Here is an 18,851-nt window from a genome sequence, read left to right on the forward strand (position 1 = left end):
GTGAGTGTGTGTGCTTGTGTAAACAACTGTGTGTGTGTACATATGTATACGTTTTAATGTCAGGTACACATGTCAAGTGAAATGCCTTTCTTGCTAGCTCTAAACCCAACAATGCAATAACCAATGTAGTATTAAAAATATCATGAGAAATAAAATAAAAAACATACAAGAAATAAAAAAGAAATAAAAACGAGAAGTAAGTAATTTATATACTAGTTAAGTTTCAATATCATATATACAATGTGCAGGGATACTGGAGTGATAGAGGTAGACATGTATAGGGGTAAGGAGACAGGGATACTGAAGTGATGGAGGTAGATATGTATAGGGGTAAGGAGACAGGGATACAGGAGTGATGGAGGTAGACATGTATAGGGGTAAGGAGACAGGGATACTGGAGTGATGGAGGTAGATATGTATAGGGGTAAGGAGACAGGGATACTGGAGTGATAGAGTTAGATATGTATAGGGGTAAGGAGACAGGGATACAGGAGTGATGGAGGTAGATATGTATAGGGGTAAGGAGACAGGGATACTGGAGTGATAGAGGTAGATATGTATAGGGGTAAGGAGACAGGGATACTGGAGTGATGGAGGTAGATATGTATAGGGGTAAGGTGACTAGGCATCAGGATATATGATAAACCGAGTAGCAGCAGCGTATGTGTGGTGTGTGTGTGTAGAGTCTAAATGTATGTGCAAATTAAGTGTGTGTTGGAGTGCCAGTGTGCGTGAGTGTGTAGAGTCCTGTGAGTGTGCATAGAGACTAAAATACAAGGGTCAACTCAGATAGTCTGTGTAGCCATTTTGTTAGCTATTTAGCAGTCGTATGGCTTCGGGGCTGTTCAGGAGCCTGTTGCTGTCAGACTTGGTACCTGTTTGCTGTGCGGAAGCAGTGACAATGGCTTGAAGGGCTAGCGTCTTTAACGATTTTCCGGGCCTTCCTTTCACACCGCCCTCTGTAGCGCCATGTGATCGAGGGCGGTGCTGTTGCCATACCAAGCAGTGATGCAGCCAGTCAAGATGCTTTCAATGGTGCAGCTGTAGAACTTTGAGGATCTGGGGGCCCATGCCAAACCTTTTCAACCTCCTGAGGGGGAAGAGGTGCTGTCCTGCCTTCTTCCCGACTGTGTGTGTGGACCATTTTAAGACCTTACTGGTGTGGATACCGAGGAACTTGAAGCTCTCGACCTGCTCTGAGATCAGCGAGATCACCCAGTCCTCTGGGTCGGTCGAGTCACTCATGCACGGCACGGTGTTGTTATTGTCGAAGCGTGCATAAAATGCATTGAGTTCGTCTGGTGGATAGGCATTGTTGGATAGATCACGGCTGGGTCTTCCTTTGTAATCCGTAATGGACTGTAGCCACTGCCACTTGGTGGGCATCGGAGCCTGTGTACGTAATATGATTCCACCTTATTCCTATATTGTCCTTTTGCACGTTTGATGACTCTGCGACGGTCATGGCGGGACCTCTTGTACTTGTTCCTGTGCTCAGCTGTAGCCTCAGGGTTGTCTGCGAAAGCCCGGTGTCCAGTAGCCCTGTCCTTTATCTGAGCACTAACCTCAGTGTTAATCCAGGGCTTTTGACTGGGGAAGCAGCAAACCTTTAATGTGGGGACAACGTCGCCGATGCATTTCCTAATGTAGCCGGTGACGGAGGTGGTTAGTTCGTTGGATAGCCATTGGGTGTATCTTGTCCGAAAGCCATGTTTCGGAAAAGCAGAGAATATTCCAGTCAAGAGAGTCCTGTTGGTAGCAAATCCGCGATCGGAGGTCATCCATCTTATTATCAAGTGACTGTACATTAGCCAGTAGAATGGAGGGAAGAGGTGGTCGGTTTTCCCTTCACCTTAATGTTGCCAGGCCTCCCCTCTCTTGCCTCTGTAATGCTGGATTTTCCTCTTGCATATCCCGAAAATTGGGTCAGAATTACAGAAAGAGCCCAGGGCAGATGAGTCAAAGTTGAAGTAGAAGCTGGAATTGGGGTAAGTAACTACCGATCTGATGTTCAAGAGTTCTTGTCGGTTGTAAGAAATAGAGGATACATTTTGTGAAAATAAGTCAAAATAAACGGCTAAAGAATCACAAAATAGCAAAGTTGGGTTGGAGCTCGCAAAATGGCGACCATTAAGGACGGCGCTATCTTATTATGTGTGTGTATATGTGTGATCTTAGCCGTCAGAAATACCCTCCCCTACCTTATTCCTCTCAGGTGGAGTATAACCGCCAGAAGATGGAGGTGGATGCCAAGCTGAGGAAAGCAGTGATCCCCAACTTGCAGCCAGATACCGACTATGACTTCAAGATCACCTCCTCTGAGGGCAACATGGGCGGGCTGAGGCACCGCATCCACGCCAAGACCTCTCCACCAATTGCCATCCGCCGTCCGGAGATTGACCACACCCGTGACACGGAGACCACCATCACCATAATCCTGCCCTCACTGGAGAATCGCATCCCTGTCAAGTAAGGGCTAGCCACAGGGTTGCTTTTTAGTGATTTTGATGGGGATACGGTTGCCTTCCAACAATATGAATTGTTTGGAAAATTCCAGAAAATTATGTCATGGCTTTAGAAGCTTCTGATAGGCTAATTGACATCATATGAGTCAATTGGAGGTTTACCTGTGGATGTATTTCAAGGCCTACCTTCAAACTCAGTCCCTCTTTGCTTGACATAATGGGAAAATCAAAAGAAATCAGCCAAACATTGGAGACTTTGTGAATATGCTGAAGGAAACAGGTACAAAACTATCTATATCCACAGTAAAACGAGTCCTATATCGACATAACCTGAAAGGCCGCTCAGCAAGGAAGAAGCCACTGCTCCAAAACCGCCATAAAAAAAGCCAGACTACGGTTTGCAACTGCACATGGGGACAAAGATGGTACTTTTTGGAGAAATGTCCTCTGGTCTGATGAAACAAAAATATAACCGTTTGGCCATAATGACCATCATGTTTTGAGGAAAAAGGGGAAGGCTTGCAAACCAAAGAACACCATCCCAACTGTGAAGTGGGTCTTCCAAATGGACAATGACCCCAAGCATACTTCCAAAGTTGTGGCAAAATGGCTTAAGGATAACAAAGTCAAGGTATTGGAGTGGCCATCACAAAGCCCTGACCTCAATCCCATAGAAAATTTGTGGGCAGAACTGAAAAAGCGTATGTGAGCAAGGAGGCCTACAAACCTGACTCAGTTACACCAGCTCTGTCAGGAGGAATGGGCCAAAATTCACCCAACTTTTGTGGGGAGCTTGTGGAAGGCTATCTGAAACGTATGACCCATGTTAAATCATTTAAAGGCAATGCTACCAAATACTAATTGAGTGTATGTAAACTTCTGATCCACTGGGAATGTGATGAAAGAAATAAAAGCTGAAATAAATCACTCTCTCTACTATTATTCTGACATTTCACATTCCTAAAATAAAGTGGAGATCCTAACTGACCTAAGACAGAGATTTTTGTTAAAATTAAATGTCAGGAATTGTGAAAAACTGAGTTTAAATGTATTTGGCTAAGGTGTATGTAAACTTCCGACTTCAACTCTGCTAGTAAACTGCCACAGAAAAGTTGTAATGAAATTCCCTGACAATCTGGTTGTTCCTCTGTCCTGTAGGAACCTGTATGTGGTGGTAGTTCCTCTGAGGAGGGCGAGGGGGGTCATTAGACATCTCAAGAGCCCAGACGAGATGGACTTGGAGGAGGTGAGAGCTATGGCCACCTATCTGGGAACACATGAACTGGCTCGTCTGACCGTTCTCCTCTCTCTGAGAATCTTTGCTCTCTCAGATTTTATCATGTGGTTTCTTAATGTTTACATACAAAAAATGCATCATTAACATCACCTCTATCTCTCTCCCTCTCGCTCCCTCTCTCTCTCTCCCTCCCTCCCTCCCCCTCTCTCCATCTCTCTCTCTCTCCTTCCTTCTCTCTCTCTCTCTCTCTCTCTCTCTCTCTCTCTCTCTCTCTCTCCACCTTTCCCTCCCTCTCTCGCCCTCCCTCTCTCTTTCTCTCTCTCCATCTCTCTCCCTCACTCTCTCTCTCTCCTTCCCTCTCTCTCTCTCCACCTTTCCCTCCCTCTCTCTCTCGCCATCTCTCTCCCTCACTCTCTATCTCTCTATATCTCTCCTTCCCTCTCTCTCCATCTCTCTGTCTCCCTCTCTCTCCCTCTATCTGACTCACTCCCTCTCCTCCCTCTCCTCTCTTGCTCTCTCTCTCCCTATCACCCCATATCTCTCTCTCACACTCTCTATCTATCCCTCTCTCTCTCTCTCTCCATATCTCTCTCTATCTCTCTCTATCCCACTTTGTCCATATGTCTCTCTCTCTCTCGCTCTCACCATCTCTCTCCCTCCCTCTCTTTCTCTCTCTCTCCCTCCCCCTCTCTCCATCTTTTTCCCTCCCTCCCTCCCTCCCTCCCTCCCTCACTCCCTCACTCCCTCTCTCCCCCCCTCTCTCTCATTCCCTCTCTCTCTCTCTCTCTCTCTCTCTCTCTCTCTCTCTCTCTCTCTCTCTCTCTCTCTCTCTCTCCATCTCTTTCTCCCTCTCTCTCCCTCTCCTCCCTCTCTCGCTCTCTCTCCCTATCACCACTTTCTCCATCTCTCTGTCTCACTCTCTCCATCTCTCTCCATCCCTCTTTTTCTCTCTCTCTCCCTCCCCCTCTCTCCATCTCTCTCCCTCTCCCTCCCTCCCTCCTTCCCTCCATCTCTCGCCCTCCCTCTTTCTCTCTCTCCATCTCTCTCTCTCCATCTATATGACTCCCTCCCTCTCTTCCCTCTCTCTGTCTCACTCCCTCCTTCTCCTCCCTCTCTTCTCTCGCTCTCTCTCCCCCCATATCTCTCTCTCTCACTCTCTATCTATCCCTCCCTCTCTCCATCTCTCTCTCTATCTCTCTCTGTCCCTCTGTCTCTCTCTCTCTGCCTCTCCATGTCTCCCTCTCTCTGCCTCTCTCTGTCTCCCTCTCTCTGCCTCTCTCTGTCTCCTTCTCTCTCCATCTCTCTGTCTCCCAGTTGTTGAAGGACAGCAGTCAGAGACAGAGGGAATCTAGACAGCAGAAACAGGTAGACCTGCGCAGAGCCTACATCTCAGCCCTCTTCACCCCTGCTACTCTGCCAGCCTTCTTCACTCTGGGGGACCAGCTGGACTACGGAGGCTTTGAGAACCGCGCTCTAGAACCAGGACAGGAGTACGTGTTCTTCATCTTGGCAGAACTCAATGGCACCACAGTGGTACGGACCAATCCAATTATGTTTGTTTTTGTGTGATTGTGTATACACTCTTAGAAGAAAAAAAAAAGGTGCTATCTAGAACCTAAAAGGGTCCTTCGGCTGTCCCCGCAAGATAACCCTTTGAAGAACCCTTTTTGGTTCCATGTAGAACCCTTGGGTCAGCCGAAGAACCCTTTTTTCTAAGAGTGTATGTATTGTAGGACGGTGTGTATCCCTCTCACGTAGTCTTCTCTGTCATTCTCAAGAGACATTGCAATACTTTTAAGACAATTAAATTAATGAATATTAGGTTAATTTCCCCTGGCTAGCCCTTGCTGTGATATGTATTCCTCACTCACTGTGCTCTTTGTTTGTGTATTGTAGAAGATGTACGCGGACAGTCCGTACACAGAGCCAGTGATCGCTCCGGACTCAGACCCCCAGCCCCTGGATGCGGGGGATGGTCTGATCTGGGTGGTGGGACCCGTCCTGGCCGTAGTCTTCATCATCTGCATCGTCATCGCCATCCTGCTCTACAAGAAGTGAGTGAGACCCGAAGAGGGAGCACTGAACTTACAGCGATTTTATAGCTAACACGTATAACTACAGTATCTATCCATAACTAGCTAACTAGCTAACATGCTATAACCAGCTTTCATGCTAACTATTTAAATAGCTAACATGCTATAAGTAGCTAACATGCTAACACTTTATAACCAGCTTACATGCTAATAACATTATAATGTTATAAATAGCTAACATGCTATAAGTAGCTAACATGCTAACACTCTATAACCAGCTTACATGCTAATAACATTATAATGTTATAAATAGCTAACATGCTATAAGTAGCTAACATGCTAACACTCTATAACCACCTCCATGCTAATGTTATAACTAGCTAACATACTAATATGCTATAACTAACATGCTAACATGCTAAGCACATACAGTGCTAGCCCACTATAACCATTGAAATGTAGCTACCTCAGCTTACACAGTATACTGGCATAACAGGAAAAGATACAAAAAGCAGCATTGTAAGGAATGACTGCTAGCGTGACCGAGCCGAAAAGACGTGTCATCCACAGAAAGCCGGCCATTTTGAATATAAATGTATCAAATGTTTCTCTCTGTCTCTCCCTCTGTCCCTCTCCTCTCCTCCTTTCATTATTCATTCCCTCGCTCGCTCCTGTTTCCGAAGCAACAAGCCAGACAGGTGAGTGTCGGTCATACTAAACAGTTGTCTTGATCTCAAAGGACAGATGATGCAGGGCAAAATCTAATGCTTAAATTGCAGTGCAGCAATTTATAGCAGTATAATATATGTTTAACTTGTGTTCATTGAGAAAATAGATTGTGATGAATACTGTTAGACAGTCATGAACTCTAACCTCTCTACTCTCTCTGGTGTGTTGCTTGTCTGGTTTGTGTCCCGTTGTTTCCGTCTCCCTGGTCTCTGAGCAGTAAGAGGAAGGACTCAGAGCCAGGCACCAAGAGCCTTCTGTGTAATGCTGAGATGATGGCCCACCACCCCACAGACCCTGTTGAGATGAGACGCATCAACTTCCAGACCCCTGGTATGTATTGTGCACACACATATACACACACACACACACACACACACACAGACACACACACACACACACACACACACACACACACACACACACACACACATGCACACACACACACTCACACACACACACACATACATTCATACATACATACATACACTCACACACACACACACTCACACTCACACATTCATACATACTCACACACACACACACACACTCACACACACACACACACTCACACACACACACACAAATGCACTCACACACACACACACACACACACATGCACACACACATGCACACACACATTCTCTCTCTCACACACACACACACACACACACACACACACACACATACACACACACACACACACACACACACACACACACACACACACATACATACATACTTACTCACACACACACACACACACACACACACACACACACACACACACACACACACACACATACATACATACTTACTCACACACACACACACACACACACACACACACACACACACACACACTCACACTCACACATTCATACATACACACACACTCACACACTCATATATACTCACACACACACACACATTCTTCGATAACACATTCTTTCTTGAAAAAAGACGGAAAAGTTTCTGATTTTATGTGGTGGGAAAAACACTTTTTACATCAGCAGTTGTCACAAAGTGCTTATACAGAAACCCCTCCTAAAACAACAAAAACCTCAAAGAGCAAGCAATGCAGAAGAACAGTGGCTCGGAAAAAGAGAGAGAATAGTCCACAAAGATCTCCCCAACCACACGAGCCTGAGGGGGGCGCAAAACGGAAAAGGAAGATCACATCAGTGAAAAAATCCTGGCATTACTTGAGGCACCCCTCTTAGGGGGGTAATGGGAGCGCGTGAGCAACCCAGTAACTCAGCCCCTGTAACGGGGTCAGAGGCAGAGAATCCCAGTAGAGAGAGAAGCAGGCCAGGCAGAGACAGCAAGGGTGGTTCATCACTCCAGTGCCTTGCCGTTCACCTTCACACCCCTGGGCCAGACTACATTCAATCATAGGACCTACTGAAGACATCAAATTAAATGTTATCGGTCACATACACATATTTAGCAGATATTATTGCAGGTTTAGTGAAATGCTTGTGTTCCTAGCTCCAACTGTGCAGTAGTATCTAACAATTCACAACATTACACACAAACCTAAAAGTAAAAGATTGGAATTAAGAAATATATAAATATTAGGTTGAGCAGTGTTGGAGTGGCATTGACTAAAATACAGTGGAATAGAATACAGCATATACATATGAGATGAGTAAAGCAGTATGTAAACATTATTAAAGTGACTAGTGTTTCATTATTAAAGTGGCCAGTGATTTCAAGTCTATGTATATAGGGCAGCAGCCTCTAAAGTGCAGGGTTACGTAACCGGGTGGAGGCCGGTTGGTGATGGTTATTTAACAGTCTGATGGCCTTGAGATAGAAGCTGTTTTTCAGTCTCTCAGTTCCAGCATTGATGCACCTGTACTGACCTCACCTTCAAATCAAAATCAAAATCAAATGTATTTGTCACATACACATGGTTAGCAGATGTTAATGCGAGTGTAGCGAAATACTTGTGCTTCTAGTTCCGACAATGCAGTAATAACCAACGAGTAATCTAACCTAACAATTCCACAACTACTACCTTATACACACAAGTGTAAAGGGATAAAGAATATGTACATAAAGATATATGAATGAGTGATGGTACAGAATGGCATAGGCAAGATACAGTAGATGGTATAGAGTACAGTATATACATATGAGATGAGTAATGTAGGGTATATAAACATAAAGTGGCATAGTTTAAAGTGTCTAGTGATGCAAGTATTACATAAAGATGGCAAGATGCAGTAGATGATATAGAGTACAGTATATACATATACATATGAGATGAATAATGTAGGGTATGTAAACATTATATTAAGTGGCATTGTTTAAAGTGGCTAGGGATACATGTATTACATAAAGATGGCAAGATGCAGTAGATGATATAGAGTACAGTATATACATATACATATGAGATGAGTAATGTAGGGTATGTAAACATTATATTAAGTAGCATTGTTTAAAGTGGCTAGTGATACATTTTTACATCAATTTCCATTATTAAAGTGGCTGGAGTTGAGTCAGTATGTTGGCAGCAGCCACTCAATGTTAGTGGTGGCTGTTTAACAGTCTGATGGCCTTGAGATAGAAGCTGTTTTTCAGTCTCTCGGTTCCTGCTTTGATGCACCTGTACTGACCTCGCCTTCTGGATGATAGCGGGGTGAACAGGCAGTGGCTTGGGTGGTTTTTGTCCTTCCTGTGACATCGGATGGTGTAGGTGTCCTGGAGGGCAGGTAGTTTGCCCCCGGTGATGCGTTGTGCAGACCTCACTACCCTCTGGAGAGCCTTACGGTTGTGGGCGGAGCAGTTGCCGTACCAGGCGGTGATACAGCCCGACAGGATGCTCTCGATTGTGCATCTGTAGAAGTTTGTGAGTGCTTTTGGTGACAAGCCAAATTTCTTCAGCCTCCTGAGGTTGAAGAGGCGCTGCTGCGCCTTCTTCACGATGCTGTCTGTATGGGTGGACCAATTCAGTTTGTCTGTGATGTGTACGCCGAGGAACTTAAAACTTACTACCCTCTCCACTACTGTTCCATCGATGTGGATAGGGGGGTGTTCCCTTCGTGCAACCCTGTGTGTAACAAGGAACTGACCCACCCCCCCCCCCCCCCCCCACACACAGAAGGAACTGTAGATAAAAATGCAGAGGATATTATTATGTAAAATATATATTGTATAATTTGGATATTGTGGCAAATAGCTGAACAAGTCATTCATTTTTCACAGGTGTTGCTTAACCAATGTACTCATCTCAGTTTGATATTTGGTGTCACAGCTTGTTTGCTTACAAATATACCTATTTTTTACAACACTGCTCATGGTGCATTGGGAAGACATGTTCAGGTGTCCAGAACCGTGGAAAATGTACTTTGGTACCTGGCACAAAATGTATTATATTTTATAGCACTCTACCCTAGATCTTACAATTCTTTATATATGGGGGCTAACACTCGTCCTCCACACCTTTACCACTGTGTGTGTGTGTGTGTGTGTGTGCGTGTGTGTGCGTGTGTGTGTGTGTGTGTGTGTGTGTGTGTGTGTGTGTGTGTGTGTGTGTGTGTGTGTGTGTGTGTGTGTGTGTGTGTGTGTGTGTGTGGGTGGGTGGAGAGGCTCAGGGTGCCGTTCTGACTAATTAACACTCTGTCTTTGTTTGTTTGTTTTGTTTGTCTCCGAGTCGTCGCTCGCGCTCCTAATTGCACAGAAAAGCTATTTTCACATCAAAGACAAACACTTTACAAACCAACCAAATCGAAGACTTTGTACTTTAAGTTGATCAAAAATGATTCTCTGTGGTGCTATACGTTTCGTATGTTGTTTTTTTGCTCTGTAATTGTCTTTTGACATCTAGCAAAGAACCAGTAATGAATCATATGCAATGACAGAGAGGTGTGTGTAGGTGTACTCTACATGCAGTCGTATGTGCTTCCAGGGCTTATGCCTCGGTAAGATTTAGTTTAGTGGGCTAACGCGGTCTTGAACCACACTGGCCACCTGCGTTAGAAACCCACTTGGTCACACAGTGAGCCCTCATGACCTCTGACCTCTGCCCTTTAACCCTTGTCCTTGTCCTTTAGGTATGATGAGCCACCCTCCCATTCCCATCACAGAGCTGGCTGAACACACAGAGATACTCAAGGCCAATGATAGCCTGCGTCTATCTCAGGAGTACGAGGTGAGAGCGACAGCATGGAGGATGGATGAACATGAGTCCTAGGACCTGGTTTTCTACTCAAGGATGTGTACCAGTTGCCCCTTGCAAACTGAAATGGCATCCTGTCCTAGACTCCTATAAATGAGGAGAAAATATTGCAACGTTTTTTTCCATCCTGTTTTCCATCCATTCTCTTCATCTCTGTTTCCTGGTCCTCTCAGTCTATTGACCCTGGTCAGCAGTTCACCTGGGAGCCTAACCCCAACCTTTTACCTCTCTGTGTTGTAGTCCATCGACCCCAGTCAGCAGTTCACCTGGGAGCACTCCAACCTGGAGGTGAACAAGACCAAGAACCGTTATGCTAACGTCATCGCCTATGACCACACCCGCGTCGTCCTTGCCCCCATAGAAGGTTCAAGTCCAGGTACAGCTTATGAGATGTTGGCCTCACTTGCAAGACAATAAATCATTGTACAGTGAATGACACCCTTCCTCTTGTCCAGGTAGAGGTCAAATACTGGATGGATTCAATTCAGATTGTAGTGGCAGTTGCAGGGACCCAGATAAAGTCTATAGTCCTGAACTAAGACATTTTCAATGATGTCAATCGAACTTAACAACTCTCCTCTTCCCTCCACATTCTCCCCCTCCATATGCAGGTATCCTGGGCAGTGACTACATCAATGCTAACTACATAGACGGCTACAGGAAGCAGAATGCCTACATCGCCACACAGGGCCCGCTGGCAGAGACATTCGGGGACTTCTGGAGGATGGTGTGGGAACAGAGAGCAGCCTCTGTGGTCATGATGACCAGACTGGAGGAGAAGTCACGGGTGAGATGGGACAGAGACAGGAGAAGGCAACACTCATCCACTCACTGACATTATCTACTGTAGGGCAACACTCATCCACTAGGTATTATCTACACTGTTAGATAAAAGGGTTCTTCGTTTGTCCCAATAGGAGAACCATTTTTGGTTCTAGGTAGATCCCTTTTGTGGTGAAAATGTGACTCACCACCTGGTGAAAAAAAATTTGAAATGGTGTTTTTTACATTGGATAAAAGTAGAGACTCAGAGCTACAAAATGGCATATCATGCACTGCATTTTTGAGGAGCAATGGGAAAGTTAATCTGCTTTGAAAGTTGATAAACTTGTAAACTTTTGCTTTAAATAAAACTACTTTCTGTAAAAATTAGAAACAAGTAATGTCTTAAAATGTAGCTAGCTAAACTATCTTACCTGTATACATCATCATGCATGATGGACGTGTCTCCCTGTGAGGAATGCCATACCACTGTTGCTCTTAGTTTGAAGATGTAATCCGGAGACAGGTGTTTTCTCCATTTCTTTATCTATCATACTCTAATACCACTGATTTCAGAACTCGATCCTCCAGAAAGTGGAGCGCAACACTTATGCAGCTCCACTACACTATACATTTTTTTTTTAAAGCTGTGTTCGACAGGATTACCAACACAGACTGACCAGCATAAAATAGACAGAAGCCCTCTATATGGCAGACCAATCCGAACTCCCCTCTCTGGATGACCAGCCCACTCATTATCTCAGCCAAGCATGACTAGTGGGAAGGTATTTTTCTGTGGCTTAACCAACAAGGCTAGAAATGTAACAATTTTATTCGTATTTACAGATTACATACAAGTTTGTTATTAAGGCACATGAAAGTTCACATTTTCTAGAAGGCATTTTCTGCAAAAAAAAACAGTTTCCTGAAACTTGTCACAACCAATAATAATTAGAACCATTTACTGGTGAAAGGGTTCCCCGTAGAACATTGTATTAGTGAAAGGGCTCCACTTGGATCCAAAAAGATTGTTATTGTCAAAGGGTTCACCTATGGCAACAATTGAAAACCCTTTATGGTTCCAGATAGCACCTTATTTTCTAAGAGTGTGCTGTAGGGCAAAACCCAGCTACTATGAAGGGGACTAGGGCTTTGTCATTCACTGTAAAGTGGAGTCATCCACTATTTAAGGGCTCTGTCATCTACTGTAGGGCAATACTGTCATCCATTCAGTGTCATCCAATAGTCTAGTTCACTGAAGGTTACTAGGAGGCTGTCATCCACTGTAGGGCACTTTATAGGGCACAGTCATGAGTCATCCACTGAGGATGAGAGTGTACTGTCATCAGCTGTAGTCAATTGGATACCATGCATTCAAAGGCACTGGCAGTAGGTCAAGACAACTAGGCTGATAGATTAGTCTTTTTTGGTTGTCAAGTTGTTTTTATGACAATAATAATGAGGATGACTATGATGATGACTTTAAATTTAAAATTGATGACGAAGATGAGGTGCTGCTGCTGATGTTGTTGAGGATGATGATGTTGATAATGTTGCTAATGTTACTGTTGATGATGATGTTGTTGATGCTGTTGATAATATTGATGATGATGCTGTTGATAATGTTGGCAATGTTGTTGATGATGATGTTGTTGATGCTGTTGATAATGTTGATGATGATGCTGTTGATAATGTTGACAATGTTGTTGATGCCGTATATGATGATGTTGATGATGTTGTTGATGCTGTATATGATGATGTTGATAATGTTGTTGATGCTGCTGATGATGTTGATGTTGATAATATTGTTGATGCTGTTGATGATGATGTCGTTGATGATGTTGCTGTTGATGATGTTGATGATGATGTTGTTGAAAATGTTGATGATTATGATGTTGTTGTTGATAATGTTGTTGATGATGATGTTGCGGTTGTTGATTATGTTGATGATGTTGATGATGATAACGGTGTTGATAATGTTGTTGATGGTGTTTCTGTTGATGATGTTGATCATGTAGATGTTTTTGATGATGATGTAGATGTTGTTGATGATGATGTTGTTGAGAATGTTGATGATGATTGTTGTTGATAGTGATGGTAATGATGATGTGTTGATAATGTTGATGATGATGTTGTTGGAAATGTTATTGATGTTGCTGTTGATGATAATACTTTTGTTGATGTTGTTGATAATGTTGTTGATGATGGTTATAATGTTGTTGATGATTATGTTAATGATGATGATGATAATGTTGTTGTTGATAATGATGATGATGATGATGGTTTTAATGGTGTTGATGTTGATGATGATAATGTTGATGATGATGGTTATAAGGATGTTGATGATGATAATGTTGTTGATGGCGATGATTATGTTGATGATGATGATGATAATGTTGACAATAATGCTGTTGATGATGATGATGATAATAATGGAAATGTTGATGATAGAGGGTAGAGCTGCCGCTTTCAAGGAGTGGGACTCTAACCCAGAAGCTTGTAAGAAATCCCGCTATGTCCTCCGACGAACAATCAAACAGGCAAAGCGTCAATACAGGACTAAGATCGAATTATACTACACCAGCTCCGACGCTCGTCGGATGTGGCAGGGCTTGCAAACTATTACAGACTACAAAGGGAAGCATAGCCGAGAGCTGCCCAGTGACACCAGCCTACCAGACCAGCTAAATAACTTATATGCTCGCTTCGAGGCAAGTAACACTGAAACATGCATGAGAGCATCAGCTGTTCCGGATGACCGTGTGATCACGCTCTCCGCAGCCAATGCGAGTAAGACATTTAAACAGGTCAACATCCGCAAGGCCGCTGGGCCAGACTGATTACCAGGACGTGTACTCCAAGCATGCACTGACCAACTGGCAAGTGTCTTCACTGACATTTTCAACCTCTTTCTGTCTGAGTCTGTAATATCAACATGTTTCAAACAGACCACCATAGTCCCTGTGCCCAAGAACACTAAGGTAACCTGCCTAAATGACTACCGACCTGTAGCACTCACGTCTGTAGCCATGAAATGCTTTGAAAGGCTGGTCAAGGCTGCTCACATCAACACCATTATCCCAGAAACTCTAGACCCACTCCAATTTCCATCCCGAACCAACAGATGATGCAATCTCCATTGCACTCCACACAGCCCTTTCCCACCTGGACAAAAGGAACACCTATGTGAGAATGCTATTCATTGACTACAGCTCAGAGTTCAACACCATAGTGCCCTCAAAGCTCATTACTAAGCTAAGGACCCTGGGACTAAACACCTCCCTCTGCAACTGGATCCTGGACTTCCTGGCGGGCCTCCCCCAGGTGGTAAGAGTATGTAACAACACATCCGCCACGCTGATCCTCAACACGGGGGCCCCTCAGGGGTGCGTGCTCAGTCCCCTCCTGTACTCCCTATTCACTCATGACTGCATGGCCAGGCACAACTCCAACACCATCATTAAGTTTGCTGATGACACAACAGGGTCTGGCCATGAGACCAGCCTATAGGGAGGAGATAAGAGACCTGGCCATGTGGTGCCAGGACAACAACCTCTCCCTCAATGTGATCAAGACAAAGGATATGATTGTGGACTACAGGAAAAGAAGGACCGAGCATGCCGCCATTCTCATCGACGGGTCTGTAGTGGAGCAGGTTGAGAGCTTCAAGTTCCTTGGCGTCCACATCACCAACAAACTAATGGTCCAAGCACACCAAGACAGTCGACAAACGACAAAACCTATTCCCCCTCAGGAGACTGAAAAGATTTGGCATGGCTCCTCAGATCCTCAAAAGATTTTATAGCTGCACCATCGAGAGCATCCTGACGGGTTGCATCACTGCCTGGTATGGCAACTTGTCGGCCTCCGACCGCAAGGCACGACAGAGGGTAGTGTGTATGGCCCAGTACATCACTGGGGCCAAGCTTCCTGCCATGCAGGACCACTATACCAGGCGGTGTCAGAGGAAGGCCCTAAAAATTGTCAGAGACTCCAGCCACCCTAGTCATAGACTGTTCTTTCTGCTACTGCACGGCAAGCGGTACCGGAGCGCCATGTCTAGGTCCAAGAGGCTTCTTAACAGCTTCTTCCCTAAGCCATAAGACTCCTGAACAGCTAATCAAATGGCTAGCCAGACTATTTGCAACTCCCCCCCCCCCCCACCCCCAACGCTGCTGCTACTCTCTGTTATCATCTGTGCATAGCCACTTTAATAACCCTACCTGCATGTACATAATTACCTAAACTACCTCGACACCGGTGCCCTCGCACATTGACACATTGACTCTGAACCGGTACCCCTGTATATAGCCTCCACATTGACAGATTGATTATGTTAATGATGATGATAATGTTGTTGATGATAATGATAACGTTGATGTTGATGTTGATGATGAAGATGTTGATGATGATGTTGTTTATGATTATGATAATGTTGATGTTGTTGATGATGTTAATGATGATGATGATGTTAATGTTGATGATGATGATGTTAACATTGATGATGATGTTGTTTATGATGATGTTGATGTTGTTGATGATGTTAATGATGATGATGTTAATGTTGTTGATGATGATGATGTTAATGTTGATGATCATGTTGTTTATGATGATGATGTTAATGATGATATTAATGTTGATGATGATGTTAATGATGATGATGTTGTTGATTATGTTGATGTTGATGATGAGGTTAATGATGATAATGTTGTTGATGATGATGATAATGTTGACGTTGATGATGAAGATGATGATGTTGTTTATGATGATGTTGATGGTGATAATGTTGATGTTGATGATGATAATGTTGATGATGATGTTAATGTTGATGATGATGATGATGATAACGTTGATGATGATGATAACGTTGATGTTGATGATGTTTATGATGATGTTGATGATGTTGTTTATGATGATGATGTTAATGATGATGATGATGTTAATGTTGATGATGATGATGATGTTGATGTTGTTTTTGATGATGATGTTGTTTATGATGATGTTGTTGATGATGTTGTTTATGATAATGATGATGATGTTGTTTATGATGATGTTGATGATGATGTTTTTTAGGTTGATGATGTTGATTTAAAAAAAAATGTATTTCACCTTTATTTAACCAGGTAAGCTAGTTGAGAACAAGTTCTCATTTGCAACTACGACCTGGCCAAGATAAAGCATAGCAGTTCGACACATACAACAACACAGAGTTACACATGGAATGAACAAACATACAGTCAATAATACAGTAGAAAAAAGAAAACAAAGTCTATATACAGTGAGTGCAAATAAGGTTAAATAAGGGAGTTAAGGCAATAAATAGGCCATGGTGAGTAATTACAATATGGCAATCAAACACTGGAATGGTAGATGTGCAAAAGATGGATGTGCAAGTAGAGATACTGTGGTGCAAAAGGAGCAAAATAAATAAATACAGTATGGGAATGAGGTAGATAGATGGGCTGTATACAGATGGGCTATGAACAGGAGCAGTGATCTGTGAGCTGCTCTGACAGCTGGTTCTTAAAGCTAGTGAGGGAGATGGGAATCTCCAGCTTCAGTGATTTTTGCAGTTCGTTCCAGTCAGTGGCAGCAGAGAACTGGAAGGAAAGACGACCAAAGGAGGAATTGGCTTTGGGGGTGACCAGTGAGATATACCCGCTGGAGCGTGTGCTATGAGTGGGTGCTGCTATGGTGACCAGCGAGCTGAGATAGGGTGGTCCTTTACCTAGCAGAGACTTGTAGATAACCTGTAGCCAGTGGGTTTGGCGACGAGTATGAAGTGAGGGCCAGCCAACGAGAGCGTACAGGTCGCAGTGGTGGGTGGTATATGGGGCTTTGGTGACAAAACGGATGGCACTGTGATAGACTACATCCAGTTTGCTGAGTAGAGTGTTGGAGGCTATTTTATAGATGACATCGCCGAAGTCAAGGATCGGTAAGATGGTCAGTTTTACGAGGGTATGTTTGGCAGCATGAGTGAAGGAAGCTTTGTTGCGAAATAGGAAGCCGATTCTTGATTTAATTTTTGATTGGAGATGCTTAATGTGAGTCTGGAAGGAGAGTTTACAGTCTAGCCAGACACCTAAGTATTTGTAGTTATCCACGTATTCAGAGCCGTCCAGAGTAGTGATGCTGGATGGGCGGGCAGGTGCGGGCAATGATCAGTTGAATAGCATGCATTTAGTTTTATTTGCGTTTAAGAGCAGTTGGAGGCCACGGAAGGAGCGTTGTATGGCATTGAAGCTCGTCTGGAGGTTAGTTAACACAGTGTCCAAAGAAGGAGAGTAGGGAGGAGAGAATAGAGGAGAGTAGAGAGGAGAGATTATGTTAATGTTGATAATGATGATGATGATGTTGATTATGATGATGTTGATTATGATGATGATGATGATGTTTATGATGATGATGATGATGTTGATGAAGATGTTAATGATGATGTTGTTTATGATGTTGATGATGATGATGATGTTGATGAAGATGTTAATGATGATGATGTTTATGATGTTGATGATGTTAATGTTGTTTATGATGTTGATGATGATGTTGATGATGATAATGTTGTTTATGATGTTGATAATGTTGTTTATGATGTTGATGATGATGATGTTAGTGTTGTTTATGATGTTGATAATGATGATGATGTTGATTATGATGATGTTGATGATGATGTTGATTATGAAGATGTTTATGATGATGATGATGATGATGTTGATGAAGATGTTAATGATGATGATGTTTATGATGTTGATGATGATGTTAATGTTGTTTATGATGTTGATGATGATGTGATGTTAATGTTGATGATGATGTTAATGTTGTTTATGATGTTGATGATGATGTTAATGTTGTTTATGATGTTGATGATGATGTTAATGTTGTTTATGATGTTGATGATGATGTTAATGTTGTTTATGATGATGATGTTAATGTTGTTTATGATGTTGATGATGATGTGATGTTAATGTTGTTGATGATGTTAATGTTGTTTATGATGTTGATGATGATGTTAATGTTGTTTATGATGTTGATGATGATGTTGATGATGATAATGTTGTTTATGATGATGTTGATGATGATAATGTTGTTTATGATGTTGATAATGTTGTTTATGATGTTGATGATGATGTTGATGATGATAATGTTGTTTATGATGTTGATAATGTTGTTTATGATGTTGATGATGATGATGTTTATGATGATGATGATGTTGATTATGATGATGATGATGATGATGTTTATGATGATGATGATGATGATGTTGATGAAGATGTTAATGATGATGATGTTGATGATGTTAATGTTGTTTATGATGTTGATGATGATGTTGATGATGATAATGTTGTTTATGATGTTGATAATGTTGTTTATGATGTTGATAATGATGTTAATGTTGTTTATGATGTTGATAATGATGATGATGTTGATTATGATGATGATGA

General features: G+C 42.9%; 1 protein-coding gene across 1 annotated transcript in view; it reads left to right on the forward strand.

Annotated features, from left to right (window-relative positions):
• LOC139386494 (receptor-type tyrosine-protein phosphatase S-like) overlaps positions 1-18,851 on the forward strand; it is a 129,014-nt gene that overhangs the window by 99,526 nt on the left and 10,637 nt on the right. Inside the window, exons 20-28 of the mRNA XM_071132062.1 lie at positions 2,216-2,469; positions 3,624-3,711; positions 5,017-5,235; positions 5,599-5,756; positions 6,419-6,433; positions 6,682-6,794; positions 10,523-10,620; positions 10,888-11,023; positions 11,259-11,434. Of these exons, the coding sequence (XP_070988163.1) occupies positions 2,216-2,469; positions 3,624-3,711; positions 5,017-5,235; positions 5,599-5,756; positions 6,419-6,433; positions 6,682-6,794; positions 10,523-10,620; positions 10,888-11,023; positions 11,259-11,434 (1,257 nt within the window). The remainder of the gene's footprint in view (positions 1-2,215; positions 2,470-3,623; positions 3,712-5,016; positions 5,236-5,598; positions 5,757-6,418; positions 6,434-6,681; positions 6,795-10,522; positions 10,621-10,887; positions 11,024-11,258; positions 11,435-18,851) is intronic.

The sequence above is a fragment of the Oncorhynchus clarkii genome, chromosome 28 (assembly GCF_045791955.1).
Source record: "Oncorhynchus clarkii lewisi isolate Uvic-CL-2024 chromosome 28, UVic_Ocla_1.0, whole genome shotgun sequence".
Taxonomy (NCBI): Eukaryota; Metazoa; Chordata; class Actinopteri; order Salmoniformes; family Salmonidae; genus Oncorhynchus; species Oncorhynchus clarkii.